The sequence below is a fragment of the Myxine glutinosa genome, chromosome 2 (assembly GCF_964187855.1).
Source record: "Myxine glutinosa chromosome 2, kmMyxGlut1.1, whole genome shotgun sequence".
Lineage (NCBI taxonomy): Eukaryota > Metazoa > Chordata > Myxini > Myxiniformes > Myxinidae > Myxine > Myxine glutinosa.
The window spans coordinates 35,555,868-35,577,721 of NC_136262.1; the positions used below are offsets into that span (position 1 = coordinate 35,555,868).

At 40.8% G+C, this 21,854-nt stretch overlaps 1 protein-coding gene across 1 annotated transcript in view; it reads right to left on the reverse strand.

The window, feature by feature from the left end:
- Positions 1-21,854, reverse strand: part of DST (dystonin) — a 390,037-nt gene that overhangs the window by 209,806 nt on the left and 158,377 nt on the right. The window contains exons 32-36 of the mRNA XM_078772579.1: positions 12,646-21,636; positions 8,988-11,270; positions 7,444-7,584; positions 7,229-7,317; positions 4,948-5,071 (exon numbers count right to left, since the gene is read on the reverse strand). Of these exons, the coding sequence (XP_078628705.1) occupies positions 4,948-5,071; positions 7,229-7,317; positions 7,444-7,584; positions 8,988-11,270; positions 12,646-21,636 (11,628 nt within the window). The remainder of the gene's footprint in view (positions 1-4,947; positions 5,072-7,228; positions 7,318-7,443; positions 7,585-8,987; positions 11,271-12,645; positions 21,637-21,854) is intronic.

Below are 21,854 nucleotides of genomic sequence, written 5' to 3' on the forward strand. Positions count from 1 at the left end.
CTGCTCAGGATGAACATGTCAAACAGTAAATAAGTTGATCTTTAAAGAAATAAATGCTGATTCATGTACGGATAGCTGTACTCACCTATTTTAAACCAACCAATGGCATGCAACTTGAGATGTCATTAAAGGCAGGTGGGTGAAATTGCGCATCTTGAGCTATATCCCACATGCGATGGGATAGATGTTCAGATCTTCCTCCGCAGAAAGCAGTAGTGAGGGTTAATTCTTGTAAGCTTCCAGCAAGGGAATAGCATTAGAGTTTTGGAGCGTGTAGGTTGTGATAATGCGATTAGAGGTGTTACGTGATATGGCAGTGAAAGCTCAGCGTTAAACCTGCAAACCAATGGCATTTATCTTCCCTTTAGGCAATAAAAAATATGCAATTGGTCTTGCGTGATGCTGAAGGATAACTATTTGAGTAGTGATGAGGGCACATTAGAGCTCTGAATAAAGTGGAAGCCCCAAGCATGCCATCTTGCCACCATTCTCGTTAAAATTACATCATACTATCATGCAATGCACACACAAAGCAACATGTCAAAAGCCATAGATGGAATGCTGATAATTAGGATATTTCTCCACAAAATATGCCTCACACATCATATACAACTGATTCCGTAATTGTCACATTGGTTATTGTCACTTTTAAAAGTAGTAGGCTTTGTAGGCTTCCTGTAGGCTTCCTGGAGGCCTCAGGAAGTACACACATTAATTTACAGTTGAGTGTGCAAAATGAAATCTTCAAAACGCTTTCTCATCCAGCTCTCTCCCCAACTGACCCCAGACACTATCAACTCCCATACCTCCCCCACCCTATCCTCCCCAACGTATGCCAGGCACCATCTTCTCACATCAACATTGACGGAAAAAGCTGCCGTTGGGCATTACACAGTCAGGAAACCCTAATACTTAAATGGGTTAGCTTGTTGAGCTAGAGTTGGTGTTAAAACATGTTTGCATTACAGCTTGGATTGAGAAAGTTATTTCACAAAAACTGGTTTCAATGTCAAGATAATCCAGAGTAAGTTTTGGTGACACAAAACAAGATGGGTGGAATGTCCTCCTCCAGACTTGTGCTGCATAATCAACATTCAAGTTTGAATCTCATGGAGACACATTAATGAACTCATCAAAAGCAAAGATTCAGACTTTGTCCACATTCAGGAAAACATATATTTGAGAACAATGGCCCGGTTTCATAAAATTCCCTTATCCTCAAGGTACACTGTGATTCCTAAGCAAAGGCTTTCCTTAAGGGCTGTTGCATAAACAACCCTTAGGAATTCCTCAAGTAAGAAATTCATTAAAGTTGAGGAAATCCTTAGGATCCGTTGCTATGCTAGGCAACCAATCTGATTAGAGATAGTATGAAAAAGCGAATGGTTCTTCATTCAGGAATGAATTCCCCAATATGTTTATAAATTGCTTGCAAGCAACTTGTATTGTTGTTAAAATGAACACGTCATTATAAATGACACACTGGGATGCATACCAGCATGAGGAACTGGGAAAAGACTCCCACCATGATGCAGGGTGAGGAGTCTTTTCAAGAAATGTGCAAGCTTGGTCTGCATTAACTCAAAGGATTTCCACACCCCCCTCACAATTTAGAAAGGTGTGTAAACCTGCAAATAGAACAATATGAACATACTGCTGTTATGAATAAGGGAATTTTGCCAGATGAAGGCTGAACACGTGGCCTGCATTGGAGATGATTTTTCCTGTTCAAACCTGCCCGGATTACGAGAGGGTACACCCGTGGAGACCATTCGGCCTGGGGTCCTCAGGTAATTTTGAGAATAAATTAACCTAAGGACCGAAACTAAAAGAACAGGAATTATTCATGAAAGCAGATTTAAATTGATCAATTGTTTCAATGAAATTGTCACGTTTGTCACGATGTGACAAAAGGGAGATGTTGTGGGTAAATTTAATCTTAACTATTGATCAAAGCTTGTGTCCAGATGGGTTGTAAATAAAACCGAGCTTCGAAGTAATTTGCAGCCAGTTTAATAAAAGCCACAACAAAGGTGTTTTCTCTTAAGGGCAACCTTTCAAGATATATTGGGATAGATCAACTATCGGAATAACATATCACGCAAAATGGATTTTAAATTCTACACACTGTAAGCGGATGAGAACAACTCTATTATGCTCTTATACGAGGCGGCAGTAGGTCGGGCAACTCAAGGCTGTCTCCCTTTGAAGTCAGGCAGCTTGGCCGAGGATTACGGAGGGAGAACGGGATGTTTATACCTAACATCTGGGAAATGACTCTCTTGAAAATCCTCTCTTCTATCTCTTTGCTGATGACTCCACTCTCTGCCGCTCCATTCCTCATCCCTCAGATCGGCCGTCTGCAGCCTCCTCACTCTCTGCAGACCTGGACAAAAATCACAGACTGGTCAAACAAGTGGAAAATGTCTTTCAATCCTGACAAATCTCACACTCTTACTATGTCTGTCCGAAAAGACCGACTAGACAACCCTCCCATCTACTTTCTGAACAATCCTCTCCAAGAAGTTCTGTCACTCAAGCTTTTAAGTCTCACAATCTGCCATGATCTTTCTTGGGAAAACCACATTTCCAATCTGGCCTCCAAAGCCAGTCGCCGACTGGGCATCCTCCGTCATGTGAAGTCCTTCCTTGGCACACCTGAGCTCCTCACCACATACAAGGCTTTCATCCGCAGCTCAATGGAATACTGTTCCCCCCTCTGGGCTGGTGCTCCTGCCTCACACCTAGCTCGTCTTCACGCTGTTGAAACCAAAGCTTTCAGAATCATTGGAATCTCCTGCGATGAAGCTAACTCCGAGGGCCTTCCACTCACTCACCGCAGGCAGGTAGGTGGTCTTTCTGTCTTCTACCGACTCCTCTCCGGCCTTGCTCCCCCAGCTCTCTCTGTGCTCTGTCCCCCAAATATTCCTACAGGTCGCACAAGATCTGCCAGCAACCCTCTTCTGGTGAAATTGGCAAAATCAAGACTCTCTGCTCACCTTCACTCCTTCATTTCTCTTTTCTCCCGCCTCTGGAACAAACTCCCTCACTCTCTTCAATCCCACTCCTCCCTCCAGGTCTTTAAAACAGCTGTTCAGCACCATCTCTTATCTTCCCCCATCCAAAACCTTAATCTCTTCTACCCAGGCTAATTCACCCCAGATCCAATTTGTTTGAAATACCGACTTCTTTCCTTGAAGTCCTTGCAGTGTCCTTGTGTTTTATACCTCTCACACCCCTCCCCCACCTTCCCATGCCTTCTCCTCCCAAGCCCTCTCCCTCCCACACATCTCCCTGCTCTCAAATGTTGTGTTTGTGTGCTTCCCCTTCTCTCCCCATCTTGTCTTCCGCTCCCTAAAAAAAAAGAAAAAAAAAAGCTCTTACACGAGCCTCGATCTTGTATACAAAAAAAGAAAAGAAAAGAAAAAAAAGAAAAGCGGACCTTGGAGAATGTTGTCGTCTCAAGTACTGTGTGATGTCAGTGTTGATATCTCCACAAGGCCCCTTGCCTCTGCCACCTTCCTCCTCCCAACCTCTTGCCTTGCAATTTCAAACTCACACAACCACCCCCAGGAGGTAAACAAATGAAGACGATATAAATGATCTGTGTACAAGGATTCGGGGAGAAATAATGAGCTGGATGACTTCGTCCTGTAACTGCTGATGTGTTTGTATACCTGATCTCATTAGAGTCATGCCGAGGTAGTTTTAGCCCTCTTCTGAAGGAAATAAATGCTTCATGTAAACCACGACAAAATGGAGCATTAAAAGTATAAAATTCTTCCAAAAATTTGAATTGCTGAATTAAATTAATCTGAATTGCTTAAACCAAGATTGCTGAATTAAAAATAAAAGTGAAAGCACAGAGGTGGGGGTGCTCCCTTGAGTTTAAGGAGGGTTTTAAGGAAAACCTTAAGGAATATTTGTATGTGCAACCACCCTCAAATTAAGGATGTTCTTCAGGGGAAACTTAAGGAAATATTTAAATCCTCAAATCTTTCCTTCAGGATGCTTTATGCAACCGGGCCAATGTATTTTCAAAGAAATGCTAAACCGGAACCAAAATGTAATCGGCTTTATCTTGTCACCTAACCTTTTGAGATATCATAACGAACTTTTGAGATATCATGAGATATGATATCATGCTATATGCTAGACATCATGCTAGACAACCTTTTGAGATATCATGCTATACAGTATATCGTTTTTTCCCCTATCTCTCAATGGTGAAGAATCACATAAATAATTGTCAGACCCAGATCCGGATCCGGATCTTTACCAAAATCTAATCATTTCGTCCGTGTCACATACCCAATATCTCCACCAAATTTCGTCAAAATCCGTTCACAACGTTTTGAGTTATCCTGTTCACAAAGACAAACAAGCAGATAGATAGACAAACAGACAGACAGACAAACAGACAGGGGTAAAAACATAACCTCCATCCACCTTTAGTGGCGGCGGTAATGATCACGCACGAGGATTATAAAAAACGTGGTACAGTGATGATCTCGGAATTTGATACAGTGAAGATGCATGTGTCATGATCTTTCAAAAGTTTGGCAACCTGTAGCTTTTCACGAAAGAGAAAGCCAAAAGTGAAGCTCAACGTCGCATTCGGCATTGCTGTAAATAATAGTAAAGACTGGAGGTGGCACAAACTCAAATGAACAAATGTTCACAGGATGCTTTAAAATTCCTAAAAGTCCTCAATAATTTGTTAAAAGTTAGGTATTCTGTTTCAATGACTTTTCAATAATCATTTACTTTTATAACAATAATCAATAGCAAACATGCACATGCACAATATTAAGCAGAGGAAGGTTGGTCTCTATGCTGTCATGATCTCTACTCGATTAATAATTAAAAGTAAACTATCACTTAACAATATAATTGTTTATTTGAACATAAACGTTCCGTGAGAATTTTACACATTGTATGCAAGACCTTTTTCTTGCTGTGCTGCTCCAGAGCTCCATGCACACCAAGGGCACGTTCGCTTGCCAGCTCGTATACCTTCCGTAGAACAGCCAGGCGTGACTCTAAGGTGGTGCGCTGACAAGCTGGCAACCTGGGTGGGGATATGGTTAGACACCATGACAGATGCTGTTTAGTCAGATATGGATCAAGATGATCCAACTTACAAACTTGTCATACCACAAATAAAAAATACAATATTTTACATAACCTTTTTTACAAAAACTGCAGGCCAGGGAATGATTAAATTTACATGACTTTGGTAACACACCTTCACGATTGCTGGCAGGAACCTCAAACCATATAATATGGCTGGTTTAAGGCACATTTGGGTAAATGCAATTATTGTTTTTAAATATAGCTATTATTATTTTTTGTATACTAAGTTTTTTGTATTTGAGTTTATAATTCAATTTAAGAATAGCTTCCTGAACTAGTCAGCCACCCCAAAGTGATCTACAAAAAAACAAAAGTAGACATCAAAAATTAAATTACCATGTGGTTGCTGAGCAATATTCTTCTTCCTCTTCATAAATACTCAATCTTTTAAAACCCCTTCCACCGGATTTGCTTTAAATTCCAACTTAAGCTCTCCGCTACGATTATAATAATATCACAAAACAATCCCCTTTTACAGCTTAACCCCTCTATTGCATTCCCTCTCTGAATTTCTAAAATCCCGTCCACAGTCCATTGGCTTTTGTGTTTCGTACATCATTATAAACTCTTATAAAATACTATGAACATCAGTGGTCTACATGACACCTCCATCAAACATTTTCTATTGAGGCTGCCAATTCAATAAGGAAAATATATCAACATACACTACATGACCAAATGTATGTGGACACCCAAACATCACACATCTCATTCCAAAATCATGGGCTTTAATATGGAGTTGGTCCCCCCCCTTTGCTGATAACAGCCTCCACTCTTCTGGGAAGGCTTTCCACTAGATGGTGGAACATTGCTGCGGGGATTTGCTTCCATTCAGCCACAAGAGCATTAGTGAGGCCGGGCACTGATGTTGGGCGATTAGGCCTGGCTCACAGTCGGCGTTCCAATTCATCCCAAAGGTGTTCGATGGTGTTGAGGTCAGGGCTCTGTGCAGGCCAGCCAAGTTCTTCCACACCGATCTCAACAAACCATTTCTCTATGGACCTCACTTTGTGCATGGGGACATTGTCATGCTGAAACAGGAAAGGGCCTTCCCCAAACTTTTGCCACAAAGTTGGAAGCACACAATCATCTTGAATGTCATTGTATGCTGTAGCATTGAGATTTCTCTTCACTGAAACTAAGGGTTCTAGCCCAAACCATGAAAAAAAGCATTGGACCATTATTCCTCCTCCACAAAACTTTACAGTTGGCACTATGCATTTGGGCAGGTAGCGTTATCCTGGCATCTGTCAAACCCAGATTCGTCCGTCGGACTGCCAGATGGTGAAGCGTGATTCATCACTCCAGAGAACGCGTTTCCACTGCTCCATAGTCCAATGGTGGCGAGCTTTACACCACTCCAGCCGACGCTTGGCATTGTTCATGATCTTAGGCTTGTGTGCGGCTGCTCGACCGGAATTCGGCAGTGAGTGTTGCAACCGAGGACAGACGATTTTTACGCACGACGTGCTTCAGCACTCGGCAGTCCCGTTATGTGAGCTTGTGTGGCCTACCACTTCGCGGCTGAGCTGTTGTTGCTCCTAGATGTTTCCACTTCACAATAACCGCACTTACTTACAGTTGACTGGGGCAGCTCTCGGAGGGCAGCAATTTGACGAACTGACTTGTTGGAAAGGTGGCATCCTATGCCCCCATGCACAAAGTGAGGTCCATAGAGAAATGGTTTGTTGAGATCGGTGTGGAAGAACTTGGCTGGCCTGCACAGAGCCCTGACCTCAACACCATCGAACACCTTTGGGATGAATTGGAACGCCGACTGCGAGCTAGGCCAAATCCCCCAACATCAGTGCCCGGCCTCACTAATGCTATTGTGGCTGAATGGAAGCAAATCCCCACAGCAATGTTCCAACATCTAGTGGAAAGCAGCAAAGGGGGGACCAACCTCTTCCCGATTCTATGTGAGAAATATCTTTAGAATATTCAGCCATCAATCGCACAAGCTACTGGGGAAATGTTCATCAATACAAATCTGCAAAGCTCAGACCATATACAACCATGACAGAAGGTATTCATTGAGATGTTGTAACTGAAATTCTACTTCCTCAATTACACAATCTGCAGCGATGCCCACCTGTCACCATAAAGAGCCACGAAAGTTTCTGTTTTTTTTATTGTGTCAGCAACCTCCTCTTTCTGTGAAAGGAACTCGCCCGCTATCCTCTGCAAAAGGCAGACATATCAGTTTGAGCAGGTTGTTTAATACAATCAAATGCAGTTTTGAACAAATACAGCAAGCATCCCGGGAATGGGTTTGTGTTATCACAGTCTCATCAGGGCTCCACTTGCCTGCTTTTCCTTCTCGTGCTGCTGCGTGGACTCGGCAGAGCCATGTGGTTTGCTGGAAAGATCTTGCGCAACTGCAGAGACCCGGGTAAGAATGCACTCGATCCGTGACAGATGCTGCTCATGAGTTTCAGACAAGGATTGCTGAGCCAGCAGGTAGATGAAGGATGCAGATGGGGCACAAGCGGTGAACGGTGCGAAAGCAAGACGGTGATGTTGGTGATTTAAAAGGAGACGAAGGTGAAAATAAAGGATGTGGTATAAATTCGATTAGAAAATACACCTAACCTAAATCTGATGAAATGTTATTTTTCTTTCCAAATCTGACGTTTTGCACAACCCCTCCGCCCACCCCACACTCAACCTCAAAACGCTTGATCACAATTCATTCTTCAGCCATTCAAAGCACATTCATAGCGCATATTAATTTAATTTAAAAGAAGGAGTCAAAACTGACCCACTGAAATCATTTGATTCTTTATTACAAGCATCATGTAAACCAGTTACAAAGCACAGCACACATAATAAAACATGTCATTTCAGAAAATTGTGCCGATGATTCGGAAGGCATTCCGAAAACTCCATACAGTCGTTCCAACTTGTTTCTGGTGCTCAAATACCTCTTTTCACCATAACTCATCAGCTTACAAAGAGCAGAGGATTTTGTATTTCCCACAATGAAGTCATTCACACCATGCATATTGTTATAAGCAATTAAACTCCACCCTATGAAAACTTTACCAAACCGCAGCAGTACATAGGCCTGGTTTTAAAACTGCAAATTGCTTCGATGTTGATGTTCAGACAATAGGAATTTAAAAAAAATTATGCAAAAGGAAGAAAAGGAGGTTTTATGAAAATCTATTTTCTATATACCAAACGGAGGAGGTGAGTAATCGCCGGCACTTTAGCCACATCAGCCAAATCGTAGGCTCCTGTCACTTTCAGTCGAGTATCCTGTGTCTGAATGGTCCATGACTGGTTCTAGCCTTGACGTGAACTCCCCAATGGTCTGTCAAGAGTACTAGGCCTCCATTATCCATTAATCTGATCCTGTCTATAAAACCCATACTCAACAAACTCTCTGGAATACTGTTCCTGCACAGCTATATTTACTTCTAAAAATTACCTCGTTCTTCCCCTCTCGTTCTTCACCCACAACCCAGTTTGAGTCATTGCTTGGCATATAAGAAAAGGTTTGAAACACTCAAAACACCAGAATATATTTCTGGGAGAATTCAAATATAATTGATGATTCCAGGACACAAAGAAAGATAAAAGAGGAAAATATGCAATCCAGAATTAATGGAAATTGCAATTTAAATGGAGATGATCAAAAAATGAGTTTCCGACAATCAAACGTTCGCAATCGGCTTGCAAACTTATCACTGTTTTACTAATATTTTTGGGGGGGGGGGGGGGGAAACTTAAAAGCTACTCTCATCGTGCAAATAAGCAATAAAACAAAGACATATCACAAAGTATTTTCTTCTAGTTTTTGCTGTGGAATTTGTTTTTAGAGTTGAGACTAAGCCCAAAGTTCTCTAACCCATGCCAAGGACTGGACTAAAAACTCCAGGTTTTGGGGAAGTAACAACAGCTTCCAACATCCACACATTGACACTTGGGTCCAGCAAAGAACCTTCTAGAGCTTCCTTGTAGGAGATCCAATCACCACTCTTGGGACATATTAGGCATTTGAGATGTGTTGCTACGTCTCGAAGGCTCATCAAAATAGAGCTGTCGGCAAGTTCCAAGTTAACAGCTTCAACAAGTGGGACACGCTCTGGCCTGCCAGGATTGACTAATCCTCCTGTGAGATACTGAACTTCAAGATAAAACCGACCCATCTCAGGTGTCAACATTCCTTCTTTCATGGCCTGAAAAACTGGAAGTCTGATCTTGGTCAATGGATGTTCGAATCCAATAAAAGCCTTTTCAGCTTGCTCTACTGCCTGCCCCATCTGGGCATCCACCAGTCCACGATCCATCGCATCCCTCAAACAATAACGAGCACCGGAAAGTGGGTCAACAATCCCTCCGGTGCATACCTGAGCCTCGAGCAGTTTGTGCGCAGTATTATAATGAAGTAGGTTGCATTGGAGAGCTTGAACAATGTTTACCTTTTCAACTTTATGGGCATCCAAAATGCACCCAATTGGGGGTGCCTCTACCTGAGGATCTGTCCAAGGTTCTGGTGATGGAATTATTGGAATTTCAAATGAAGAATCTGAAGAGATTCGAGGTAGATGCGATGCCATTAGGCAATGCTCACCTTCTCTCAGCGGAGTAGACAATATCTCAGCAAATTCCGTGATGGATAGCTGACCGGCATGGTACTGATCAACCATGTCTTGTTTGATGTGTCCACTGGCGAGTGCATCATCAATATTGAACTGTTCACCAGATCTTTGATTCACCAAAACTGAGCTACTGGTTCCAGAAATTGAGGGTGTGATGATCTCTTCCCACTCGCACTCCTGTTCCAGAAGTTGGCGGTACATCTGGTGATCAATAAGACCTACAGTGTATGCCTGCAGTACACTCAATTCTCTCCCTGTTATTGGGTCCACGATCACAATTTTACGTTTTCTCACTGAGGAGGTAGAATGTGTTTTGGGCTCAGATTTTCTTCTCAATGAGAGCAAAGCGAGGCCTGTGTCTGGATCAATGAAGCAACGGTTGAGTAGTTCCAAATAGGTTAGGTTCTCCTCTGTATTTGGATCAAAAAATCCCTTTGTGTCATCACTGGGATCAGCTAGAATGCTATTCATTTCCTTGTTAAACAAGCCCCGGGCATAGGCGACATCCACAGGAAGACGGACACTTGCTTCAGGGTCAATTATTCCTCCAGTGGCAATTTGGGCTTCAAGAAGGCGAATTCCACGTTGCTTTACAACGATGCCTTTATTAATGGCTTCAAAAAGGGACATAATGTTTCCCGAAAATTTATCCCTGTACCCAGTTACGGCACAACCAGCTGATAAAAGTGTGTCACGGTATTCCCGACCAACGATACCTCTCTGAATGGCCTCGTCAACCGTGAGCTTGTGATTCTGCAAAGGATCTATGATGAACCCGGTAGCGGCTTGCGCCTCCAGTAATACCAGACCCGTCCCAGGTCTAATCACAGCTTTCATCATGGCAAGATAAATCGGAAGTTTTTCTTGTGTTTCTTCGATAAGTATTCCCGCGATGCAGCTCGTGCCTTCAAGGTATCGGCTGATAGATTCTTTCACATTGCTTACAGACACTAAACCTTCACGCAGGTGTTTGGAAACCTCAGGCGTAATAATGTTGAGATGTTCTAGCTCTCTTAAAGTGACACGTTTTTGAAGTCCATGAAAAGAGATTTCCTTCTTTTTACCAGACTTTACCAACCTGATCTCAATAATCTCCAAGATAATGATAATGATATGCCTGATAGTTATTTCTCCAGAGTAATATGAGGAAAGTAGTTCTTGGCATTTATCTTCTGGGATAAAGCCTCTGTTGCTTAAAAGATTCCAAAGTGAGCTATTTTTACCCTCTTTTATTTCAATTGGTAGGTTTAACACTTCCTCTTTCAAGAGCTTTGAAAGTTCTGCTACTTGTTCTCTGGTACATTTATTTGGACTTTGTCCAGGAACTACACCGGCTTGATCAGCACCTGGTGGAACTAATTGAGCTTGATGATGTTCTTTTGGCTTCTCATGATCACGTGTTCTTTCACACAGGGCTGTTTCTTGTACAAGTTGAGTATTTTCTTGCGTATTTCTTTTGTGCATCTCCTCAAAGGCTTTCATCTCCAGACATTCACTTGAAGTATCCTTGTCTTGATGGATGGTGACCTGTGGAAATAAACAGAAAAATGAGAAATATGCACAGCATCCTTTACAAATGAAAAAGTTTAAACTTAATAAGGAGATTATAAAACGTAATGTACGAACAGATATATGAAGCTGAGACATGGGCGATAAATATGCAGTGAAAATGAGGAGGGTGTTTTCTACAGTCATTTAGTAAGAAAGCACTTTCAAAAAGTATAAATTCGGTCAAGTACACTTTTTCCTCCACAAACTCTAAGGGCAAAATGAGCCAAGAACAACGAACTATGGCCTTCTTCTTCTTCTTTCAAATATAGCACATGGCTGAGGGTAACAACTTTACTTTTCATGGCTCAGGTCATGAAGGTTAGAGCAAGAATATGTAATTTGTTCAGGGTGCCGGCAATAACTCGCCTATTTCTCTTCTATTTCGAAGGACACGATGGAATCTATAATGTCCATCAACTAATGTCGGCATACACAGGACGTCCAGTTTAACGTCCAGCCAATGGACAGGATGACAGTTTATAGCTGGGTCGGGAGTCAAACCCAGGCTAGACAGTTCAGAGGCGAGTGTGTGTACTTCTAGGCCATCCTGCCAGCCCTATAATCCTTCTGTTTAGCAAATAATTGATAAAATTTCACATCATGAAGTTAAAATATCACAGGCAATTTTAAAATTTGGTCTTGTGTGTCACGTTTTTGTCACAGTTAGCTTGAACAGAGCCATTTGCATTGCGATAGTAAAATGATAAAATACGTGATATTCGAAGAAAGAATGTTAAAATGAAAGACAGGAGCATACATTACCTATTGTGCTTGTCGTGCGTCCAAATAAGAAGATAATGAGTATTCTTCTTCACTATCTGGAGCCACCAAGCCTTGAGGATCCCCATTTGGCGTAATTGTTAGAAACAAATGATGCATTGCTTTTACTCATCCTTCAAGACATTGAACCACGTGATTACACAGCATCATTCGAAGCGTTAATATTTGGAGCACTGTATTAAAGCAAGGACTTTGAGAACTTAGCGTGCAATGCAGGTTAGTTCGGGAATAAAAGCTGGAGCACACCACGACGCAGCTACACTCGAATCAATCAAGCAACAGGAGAGACATTTATATGTTACATTGCATATTTTGTTATCTGAAGCATTATTAGCAAGTTACCCAAATCTGTGAGTAAACATAAATTCTCGTTGTTATTTCCCACAGGTAAAATGTACATACATGTTAGAGTTATGGTGGATTTTGAAAACAATTGTCCAAGAGTTGGTGGCTTCCAGATATATTTCAAATGTATTTTATCTTACTTTTTGTTATAACCAAACGATATGTGATAAATTTTGTATGATGTTACATTTAAACTGCAAACTACAATGATACCATCACTAGATACCTCATCGTAATCGGCTCTGGTCCTTCCATCTTGATTCTCCAGTCTTGTAGGAACCTCCTCCAGCTCCAGAATTGGTAGATTTGCCTTTTCCTTCTTGTTCTCCATATCAGTTGGGTGAACACGAACGTTCTCCGATTCTACACCTTGAGACTTCCAGTGTTCATATCCAAATGTCTTCTCAAACAATCTCATCAATTGTGCAACCTTATCACATGTTCTGCAGAGACTATGACCTTCATGTTTCTTTTGATGACATTCCAGCTGTGCCGAGTGTTCATGTCGGGGTTCACAGCTCGTCTGGCTAAAATCTTCTGATTTTGATGTTGGATCCCACAAACTTGTTGATGCATCATCTTGAGCATAAGATGGAGAAACCTCATGAAACAAGTGCTGGAACCTTCTCACCAAATCTTTGCAAACAGCACATGCTCCCGAGCTAAAAGCAGACGTTTGGCCTTCCAAACATGGCATCTTGATGAGTTCCAGTAACTTCACCTCTATTCCAGCAAGTTCTTTTTCCACATTGCCGAGTTTGTGAAGAATCTCTTCCATACATTTTCTGATGTCCTGTAGTGCCTGATTGACATTTGCTTCCTCCTCAAAAGAAGCCTCTGGTTGAAGTAATTCAAGTTCTTTTTTCAGATTGATTATCTCACCTTCTAGCTCGCATTTAGCTTGTGTTATGTTGGCAAGTTCATCTCTCATTTGGTTTATTACAGACTCCATTGCAGCCTTCCCAGCTTCCATTTGCTCAACCTGCTTTTGTAATTCAAAATCTTCCGTTAAACCCATGCAAGTCTTTTTTTCTACGTCGCCACTCTGGTCGCCACTCTGCGTAGCCATCGGTTGCGGGTCTACTGATGTGTGTAGTTTTCCCATATTATGACCACTTTTTACACTGTGTGCTCTTTGTGATTTTTCGATTATATATTTCAACTCATTCATCTTCTCTTTAAGTAAATTAATTTCATCTTCGGTGTCACAAACACATTTTCTTGCTTTGATCATTGTGTGCATGGTGTCACGAATATCTACTTTCAAAGCGTATTTTTGTTCATCAACTTTGCCAGAGTCTTCTACCTTTTCAATAGACATAACAGTTTCTTTGCTTTCACTTGCATTGGTGCCTATTTTTTGGCCTTTCAAAGTTTCGATCTTATTGGAAAGTAAGTCACACATCTCCTCCTGTTTCACTGGAAGCTCAACTTGAACGGCTTGATTTCTTGTATTCGTACATTTGATCTCGACTTCCATCGGGCACTGCTCTTTATCATTCTTCTCTTGTTCCATTCGACATAGCAGTGAATGCAAATCAACAAGTTTATCAGACATTTCCTTTAAATCTCTGTAAGTTTGCATTTGACTGTCCTGTTCATGATGAGGAAACTTCCTGACATCTACAAACTCAGATTTCATGTTAACGAGTTCACTTTCAATGTTTAACTTTGATTTTTCACTTGTACCAACTTCATGCTTAAGCCGTTCAATCCTACTTTCCATTTCCCTCTTTTGTGTCTCAATAAACTTTGCCAAAGCTTTGTGATTATTTTCTTCTTCAAGCAGTCTACTCCCTATCAATTTATTATCTTCTTCAAGAGCTTTACAACGATCTGCAGTCTCCTGCAACTTATTTTGCAACAAATTGGTCTCCTGGATTGCAGTACTGTTCTCCACAGCCAAATATTCTGCTAAGGCCTTTTGCACACCATGAGCCTGCTCAGCATCCTTCTGAAGCTGAATGAGCTCTTTCACTGCCTGACATACTTGTACCCTTAAGGGGGATATAACAGCTGTTTTGCCTTGAGGATGTTGCTCAAACTTTTCTCTTAGTTCTTCCATATCTTCCATAACATTCTTAAGATCATCTTCAACATATCTTTTTTCTAAGGCAGCTTCATTTGCTACTTGTTTCATATTTTCAAGATCCTGCTCTAATTCTTTATTGCGATTACTCATTTCATTAAGACTTTTGTTTTCTGTTTCGATAATGTTGGCCTCCATCTCAGATTTGTGCTTCATGGCCATAATTAAATCATTCTGCAGTTGTTTTAGCTCTGCTTCGAGGTTCCTTTTCTCTTTGTACATTTCATCAAGCGATTCAGTTGCTTTTTCTACACTTCCTGTGATTTGGTCTTTAGCTTGGGCTTTTTGCTCTTGTAAAAGTTTAAGCTCATTTCTTAGTACTTTTAATTGATTTTCAACCTCATTTTTGCTCTGATTCTCTATATTTGCTGTCTGTGTAACTTCTTTCAGCTGATCTTCAAGAATTTGCCTCTGGTCCACCATTTTCTGAAATTGTGTGCAAATCTGAGCAAGTTTTGAAAGCACACTTTCAGCAATCTCTGTGTTGTTCTTGTTCTGATTATCAGGCATGCTGTTCCAATGGAAATTCATCAAATCATGTAATTTGTTCAATTCACTATCAATCTCATTGTCATACTGATTGGCTTTATCTGCTTTCTCCCTGAGTTGTGTGAGTTCTTCCATCATGGACCTGTTCTCCAGATCCATATTTTCAACTGTGTTCTTAAGTTTATTGCTGCTTTTGGTCATTCTCGCCACAACTTGTGCCTTCTCATTCTCCATGATCTTGTAATGATTTTTGGTCTTTTCTAACTCTTTCTTCAGCTGATCATAATTTTTAAACACTTCCTCTTTCTCTGCAAACAAATGCTCTGTCACCATTTTCTGCCTCTGTAAGGCCTCCTCTGCTAGCTGCTTTAGTCTCATCAATTCTCTGACTGCTTGCTTTAGTTGTAATCTTGGTGACTGGTCCACGTCTGCAGTTCTACATTCTACCTGAGATTTGTCTTTCTCTATAAGATGTTCAACTTCTGTTTTTAATTCATCCAGTTCATTTTCTATTTCTCTTATGTTTCGAACTGCTTGAGCAGCTTCTGACTTGACATTTCTTAAGCATTCCTCCAATTCTGAGTTTTTCTGATTCATTTTTCCAACTAATGCTTCAACATCTGCATAATTTTTATCCGATGCCACTTTCTTCTTCAGCATCTGCTCTGCAATGCGTTTCTGCTGTTTGACATTAAAAAGTAGTTCTTGTGTTGTATGTTCAGCTAGTGTTCTTTTCAGGACTTCTTTCTTTATTTCTTCTTTCAATTTTTCAGTTTCATTGAGGTGTTTCTGCCTTTTAAGCTCAAACTCTTTCTGGAGCTCCTTTAGTTGTTCCTCATTCGCAAACTTATGTTGATTAGCCTCATCAGCCATATTGCTTAACCACTTCAATTCTACATCCATTGTCTTCTTCTGTGCATTCATATCCCGTAATAAGGATTGCAGCTGACTATCCACTTTCTTTTTGGAGACTTCCACTTGTAATTTCTCATCCAGAAGAATTTGATTTTGTTCAGATGCCTCCTGTATTTCATTCTGCAAGTGGCTCACCTTTATAAGAGCATTTTCCTTTTCTACAGTCAGAATTTTCTCCCTGGCTGTTTGTTGTTCTAAAGCTTCTTCTGCTTGATGGTCAAGTTCCTTTACTGCTTGCCGCAGCCATACTTTTTCAGGAATACTCTCTTGCTTTTCTGAAGCACTTTCAGCACAAAATGGTCTTGGTAGCTTTTCCTGTTTTCTTAGTTTCCATTTTTGCTCAATTCGCTCCACCTCCTTCTTAAGTTCATTTAATTCATTCTCAGCCTCCCCTGTCTGCTCATTAGCACTTCCAGCTTCTGCTTTGACATTTCTTAAATCCTCCTCTAATGCTCTATTTTGTTCATCCATCTTCTTAAGTAGCACATTTATCTCAGCAAGTTTTTCTTCTGCTGCGTTTTTCTTTTTCAGTGCCTGTTCCACATTTTGCTTTTCCTGTTCCAAACTCACGAGCACCTCTTGTGCACATTCTTCAGCTTGGGTTCTTCTCATAACTTCCTTTTTGAACTTGTCCATTTCTTCTACCTCATTTGGCTTTTGCTGTTCAAATTCCTTTTGAAGCTTTGCAAGCTTTTCTTCATTTAAAGACTTCTGCTTGCTGGATTCAGCAACATCATTTTGTACCTGCTTAATTTGTTCTTGCAGTGCCTTATTGTGCTCATCTGCATCTTTAAGCAAAGCCTGATGCTGACTTTCAACTTTCTTCCACTTTGATTCCAATCGCAACTTTTCCTCTTCTACAACTCTGCAACACTCTCTGCATTTTTTCACTTCCTTCTGCAGCCGACCAGCTGCCTGTAATGCCTGGTCCTTTTCAGTTTCCAGACGATCCACTGTCGCTTTCTGCTCAGCCACAGCCTCTTCTAACTGCTGCTTCAGTTCTCTGACAAACCCTCGAAGCTGCAGCTTCATCGGTGCCTTATGGAGCTTTCCAGAACCATCAACATGCATTCCAAATGGCATTTTGCTTTGGAATCTCGGTTTTTCTTGTTGCTTATCAAATTCCAACTCTTCTTTCACACCATTTAGTTCATTCTCAATGATTTTTGCAAATGCCAGATCTTTATCAGCTTGATCCTTGATGCTCTTCAATTTTTCCGTCAATGCCATATTTTGTTCATCCTTCTTTTGAAGTAAAGCTTTCATGGCATTGAGTTTGTGTTCTGCTGTGGAATAATTATCTATTTCTTGCATTTGACTCGCTGATCTGTCCAATTCATCCCCACTTGGTCCAAGTTTTTGTTTTCCTTGAAACTTCTGCTCCTCAGTTTCAGATTCAAAAGCATCAACCTGAATACCAATGTGCTTCACCAGATTTTCTTTAATATTGTCATTTTTTACATATTGCTCATCAGATGTTTGTATCTCAACATTAACTGTTCTTCTCTTGGTTGTGTCTGCTGGAAACAGCGTTTTGTCTTCTTTTGCCAGCGTGTCTGCTTGCATTACCCAATTGATTTCCTGCTTTTGGATGTTCACATCTGCTCCAGTCTCCCTTTTACCGTCTTTCGCTGCTTTTTTCCGCAAACCTTTTAGTTCATCTTCCATCGTCCGTTTCTCTGCTTCCACTTTTTCCAGTAGGTTATGCATTTCAGCAACTTGCTTTGAAGTTTCCACCGGTGTGGTTGCCAGTTTTAGGTGTTCCAATGCATACTCTATGTCTCTGAGTTCATTCTCAAGATGCACCTTATGATGATGTAATGTACTCACACCATCTTTGATCTCTTTGAGCTGTTTCACAAGAGTTACCTTTCTCTCCTCTACATTTCCTCCTGCTAAACTTTTCTCACTCATCATTTTTGACCTCTTTATTGGATTTGATGCATCCCCTCTTTGTTTTCTTGACTTTGGCTGTGGATTTTGCTCCATCTCTTTAGTGCATTTTTCTATTTCAGCCTCAACCTCCTGCTTTTGCTTACCAAGTTGTAAAACGTCATTATTCAACTGAGATAGCTCTTCATTCATTTCTAAATGCCATGACTTTGTCTCCTGAAACAGGAATTCCAACCAATTTCCTACTTTTTCCTTTCTTGCTGACATTTTTGCTCTTTCCTCCTCAATAACCTTTTTCGCAGCTACTTTAACTTCTTTCTTCAGTAGATTTGCTTCCTTCAATGCTTCTTCCTTCTCAGCAGCCAGGCGATGTGATAGCTCTCGTTCGTGCATCAATGCCTCTTCTGCATGCTGTTTCAAACCCACCAGCTCTTTAACTGCTTGCTGTACCTGTAACCTTGTTGAACTTTTCCCTGCCCCTTCAGCAAGTGGTTCAAGTGGGAAACTTGTAACTTTGTGTTGATTAGTTTGTTGCTTTGAATCACTTTTTGTATTAATCATCTTCACTTTTTGATATTGATGATTAGATTGAACTGCCTCATTGGCCACTTTATTCAACTCTTCTTGCAAACCTTCTTTCTGCTTTTCTGTTTTCTCATGTTCTGACTCATGCACCACTGTCCGTTCTTTAATATCCTGTTCCACAGTACATTCTAATCTATCTTTGCTCTCCTCTTTGTTATATTCTTTCAACTGCTTTAACTCGATCTTTAGATTTCTCAATTCATTCTCCAATTCATTTGTATTTTGTTTGGCTTCATCTCCCTCATCCTTCAGCCATTTATGCTCACTTCCAAATATTTTTTCCTGTGCATGCATATCTTGGAGGGGAGCATCAGGCTCTTTATCTCCCTTGTCTCTGAATGATAACAATAATTGGTTTTCTTCATCTAGGTTCTTGCATTTCAACATTGCTTCCTTCAACTCCAACCGCAACTTGGAGGCCTCTTCTAAAGCTTTTTCTTTCTCTTTTTCAGAGCACTCTTCCTTGAGTTTCTGCTGGGCTCGATCCTCCAATGATTGCTTCTTCAGCTCTTCATATGCCTTTATCTGTTCTAATTGACCTTGTGCACCTTGTGCACCTTGTGCTTGAGGGAATGGTTTACTTTCAGGTATTGTGCTGCCTCTTTGTTTAAGACATGCCACCTCATCTTCAAGTTTGTTACATCGATCTTTTATTAATGTGTACTGCAGGCCAGCTTTTGCTGCCTCGTCTTTGACAATTTTCAGCTCATCTTCCAATTGCTTCTTCTGCTTTTCTGTTTCCTCAAGTAACGTTTGCACATGAAAATCTTTTTCAACCACCTTGTTTCCATCAGTTGCAACTTCCACCGTGCTTTCCTGAAAAAACCTGGATAACTGCCGCAGGTGTTCAAACTCTTCCTTAAGTTTTTCCAGATCACTTTCAATGTCTTTCCGATGTTTTAACTCTCTCGCTGCTTTATCCTGAACGTTCTTCAGCTGTTCCTCCACAGCTCTTTTATGTCCTTCTATTTTTTTAACATGCAATTTCATCTCAGCAAGATTCTTCGACACATGAACAACTTCTGTGGCAGGCATCTTACCTTGCTCATAAAGTACAAGCAGATGATACTGATCAAGTTCCCACTTTACCCTCAATAGTTCATTCTCAATATCCAATTTATATTGACTAACTTTCTCAAATTCATCCCTTCGGCATGTTAATTCTTTCTGCATTGATTTATTCTCTGCATCAATTTCTTGAATCAAGATCTCCAAATTATTTTCACCTGCTTTTCTTCTATCCTCTAGCCTTACTTTCTCTTCAGCAAGAACACGGCAATGATCGCTGCTCTCCTGGACTTCCTTCTGTAACCGGGCCACTACCTCAACTGCTTTCTCTTTCTCTACAGCCAACCGCTCTGCTAAAATCCTCTGTTGCATCAGAGACTCTTCAGATTTCTCCTTAATATCGAAAGGTTTTTCAAATACTGCAGAAAATTCCACTATTGCTTGTTTGCCTTTTCCAGTTTTTCTGAGGTCTTCAACTTCCTTGTGCAACAGCTTCAGTTTATTTTCAGCCTCTTTTTGGCATTGCTTGGCTGTGTCAACTTCTTCTTTCATCAATTTTCGTTCGGCCTCAAGAACTTTTTTCTCCTTTTCCAAACTATTACATAGATTCTGTGTATCAGATAACATTTCCAAAGGCACTTTCATTTTGGTTTCTGCAATCAAATCTCTATCTTGATGTTCATTGTCAATGCATTTACTTAGATAATCAGCCTGATTGAAGGAAAGGTCTTCTGATGCTTTCAATGTCATTGATGCATCTTCTTGAAGTTGTTCCAAGATGTGTTGATATTCGAGCTGTATCTTCCTCAGTTCATCCTTCCTTTCTGCCACTGCAGCAATGCAAGCCACCTTGTCAACATCTTCACAATTTTCTCCAGCTGCTTCTGCTTTTAAAATTTCATTTTTTGCTACCTCTTCAGCTCTTTTATACAATTCCATCACGCCTTCAAGCTTGATTCGCAGCAATTTAAATTCACGCCTTATTTGAACTTTTGGTTCCTTAATGTCTGCCATTTTTACTGTGTCATCTGAAATGCTGCTGAGCTCATCTGTAGTTTTACGTAGCCTGTAAACTTCTTCTTGAAGTTCACGTTTTTCATTCTTCATTTTGTCTAGCTCCAGTTTCAAAAGAATTTCATCTGCAACTTTTTGGTTCTGAGATAGGGTGTCCTCCACAGCTGGCTTCTGTTCCTGGATGCCTGCTTTTGAGAAATGCTTTAAATGTCCTATTTTATCCTTCAACATCTTCTGACTTTGATTGGCCTTATCTTCAAGTTGGTTTTCTCTTATGATCTCTTCTTCCATGAGTTTCTGTGGGTTCTTTTTATCCTGTAGATTCTTTTGCAACAATTGTTCAGTTTGGTCTCTAAAAATACAAGTCTCCTCTATTATTGCCATATGATCAGCAAGGGTTTTCTCTGACTTCGGAAGTTTACATCTCATTCTATCCTCTTTTTTCTGTGTTTGATACATTGCATCATCAAGTGAGAACTGAAAACTTTTGGTTTCTATTTCCATGACTATTTTATTAACATAGGTTTCCTCTGTATCGAGATCATCCTTACTTCTTGTTTCCTGAGCTTCATTACAAAAAGTTTGGGATCCCGTTTCCAACCTTACTGGTGTCTCAACTTTACCGAGTTGTTGTTGAAGAAGACGATTTTGCTGAGAAATTGCAAGTATGTTTTCTTTATGCAGGTCCTGAATCAGAGCAAGTTTATCTTTCTCTGTTTTGTCTAAAGTTTTTTGCAAATTCTCGAGCTCACTTTTATCAGAAAGTCCAATCTGTAAAGAAGCTTCAGGTTTAATTGTAAGCTCTCGTATAATCAAATCTTCCTCAAAAAATGTGTATTTCTGGAAATCATTTTCATCCAAATTCTGTGTTGCGTGACCTTCTGTTTGGAATTGAGAATCCAACTGTTGTTTGGGTACATCTGTTGGAACCGTTGATAGAGCTACAGGTTGTGAATGCATGTTTGGCTCATTCACCTCTGCCTGCAGCTCTGTTTGATTATTGGGAGCATTGTCTTCCTGCACCATGTGCCCATTTTGCTGTTGGGCAAACTGAAGTTGCAGATTTCTAGCCTCTTCTTCAGCCTGAACCTTCCCATGAGTAAGAGCTTCCAAAAGCTTGCTCTGCTCGCACCGTTTCGCTTGCATTTCTGCACTGCGAAGAACAGTGCTGCCATCCATCGCAGAAGATGTATCACTCTGCACCCTCTTGGTGGAAATCTGCTTCTGGATATGAGAACATGATGGTCATGGAGCCAGATGCAACGTTCCCTCAAAATATAATGCAAAATGTGAAGCAAAAAGCCATGCAGGAAGCATGCCTCCAGCAATCAGACAGCAAAAACTGTTAGATGTTAAATGCACCTGTTTTGGAACTCCTCAATCCTTCACACACACAATCGGAATGCGGATTTGTCTGCTGCTCAAATCTGCCACCACCATCT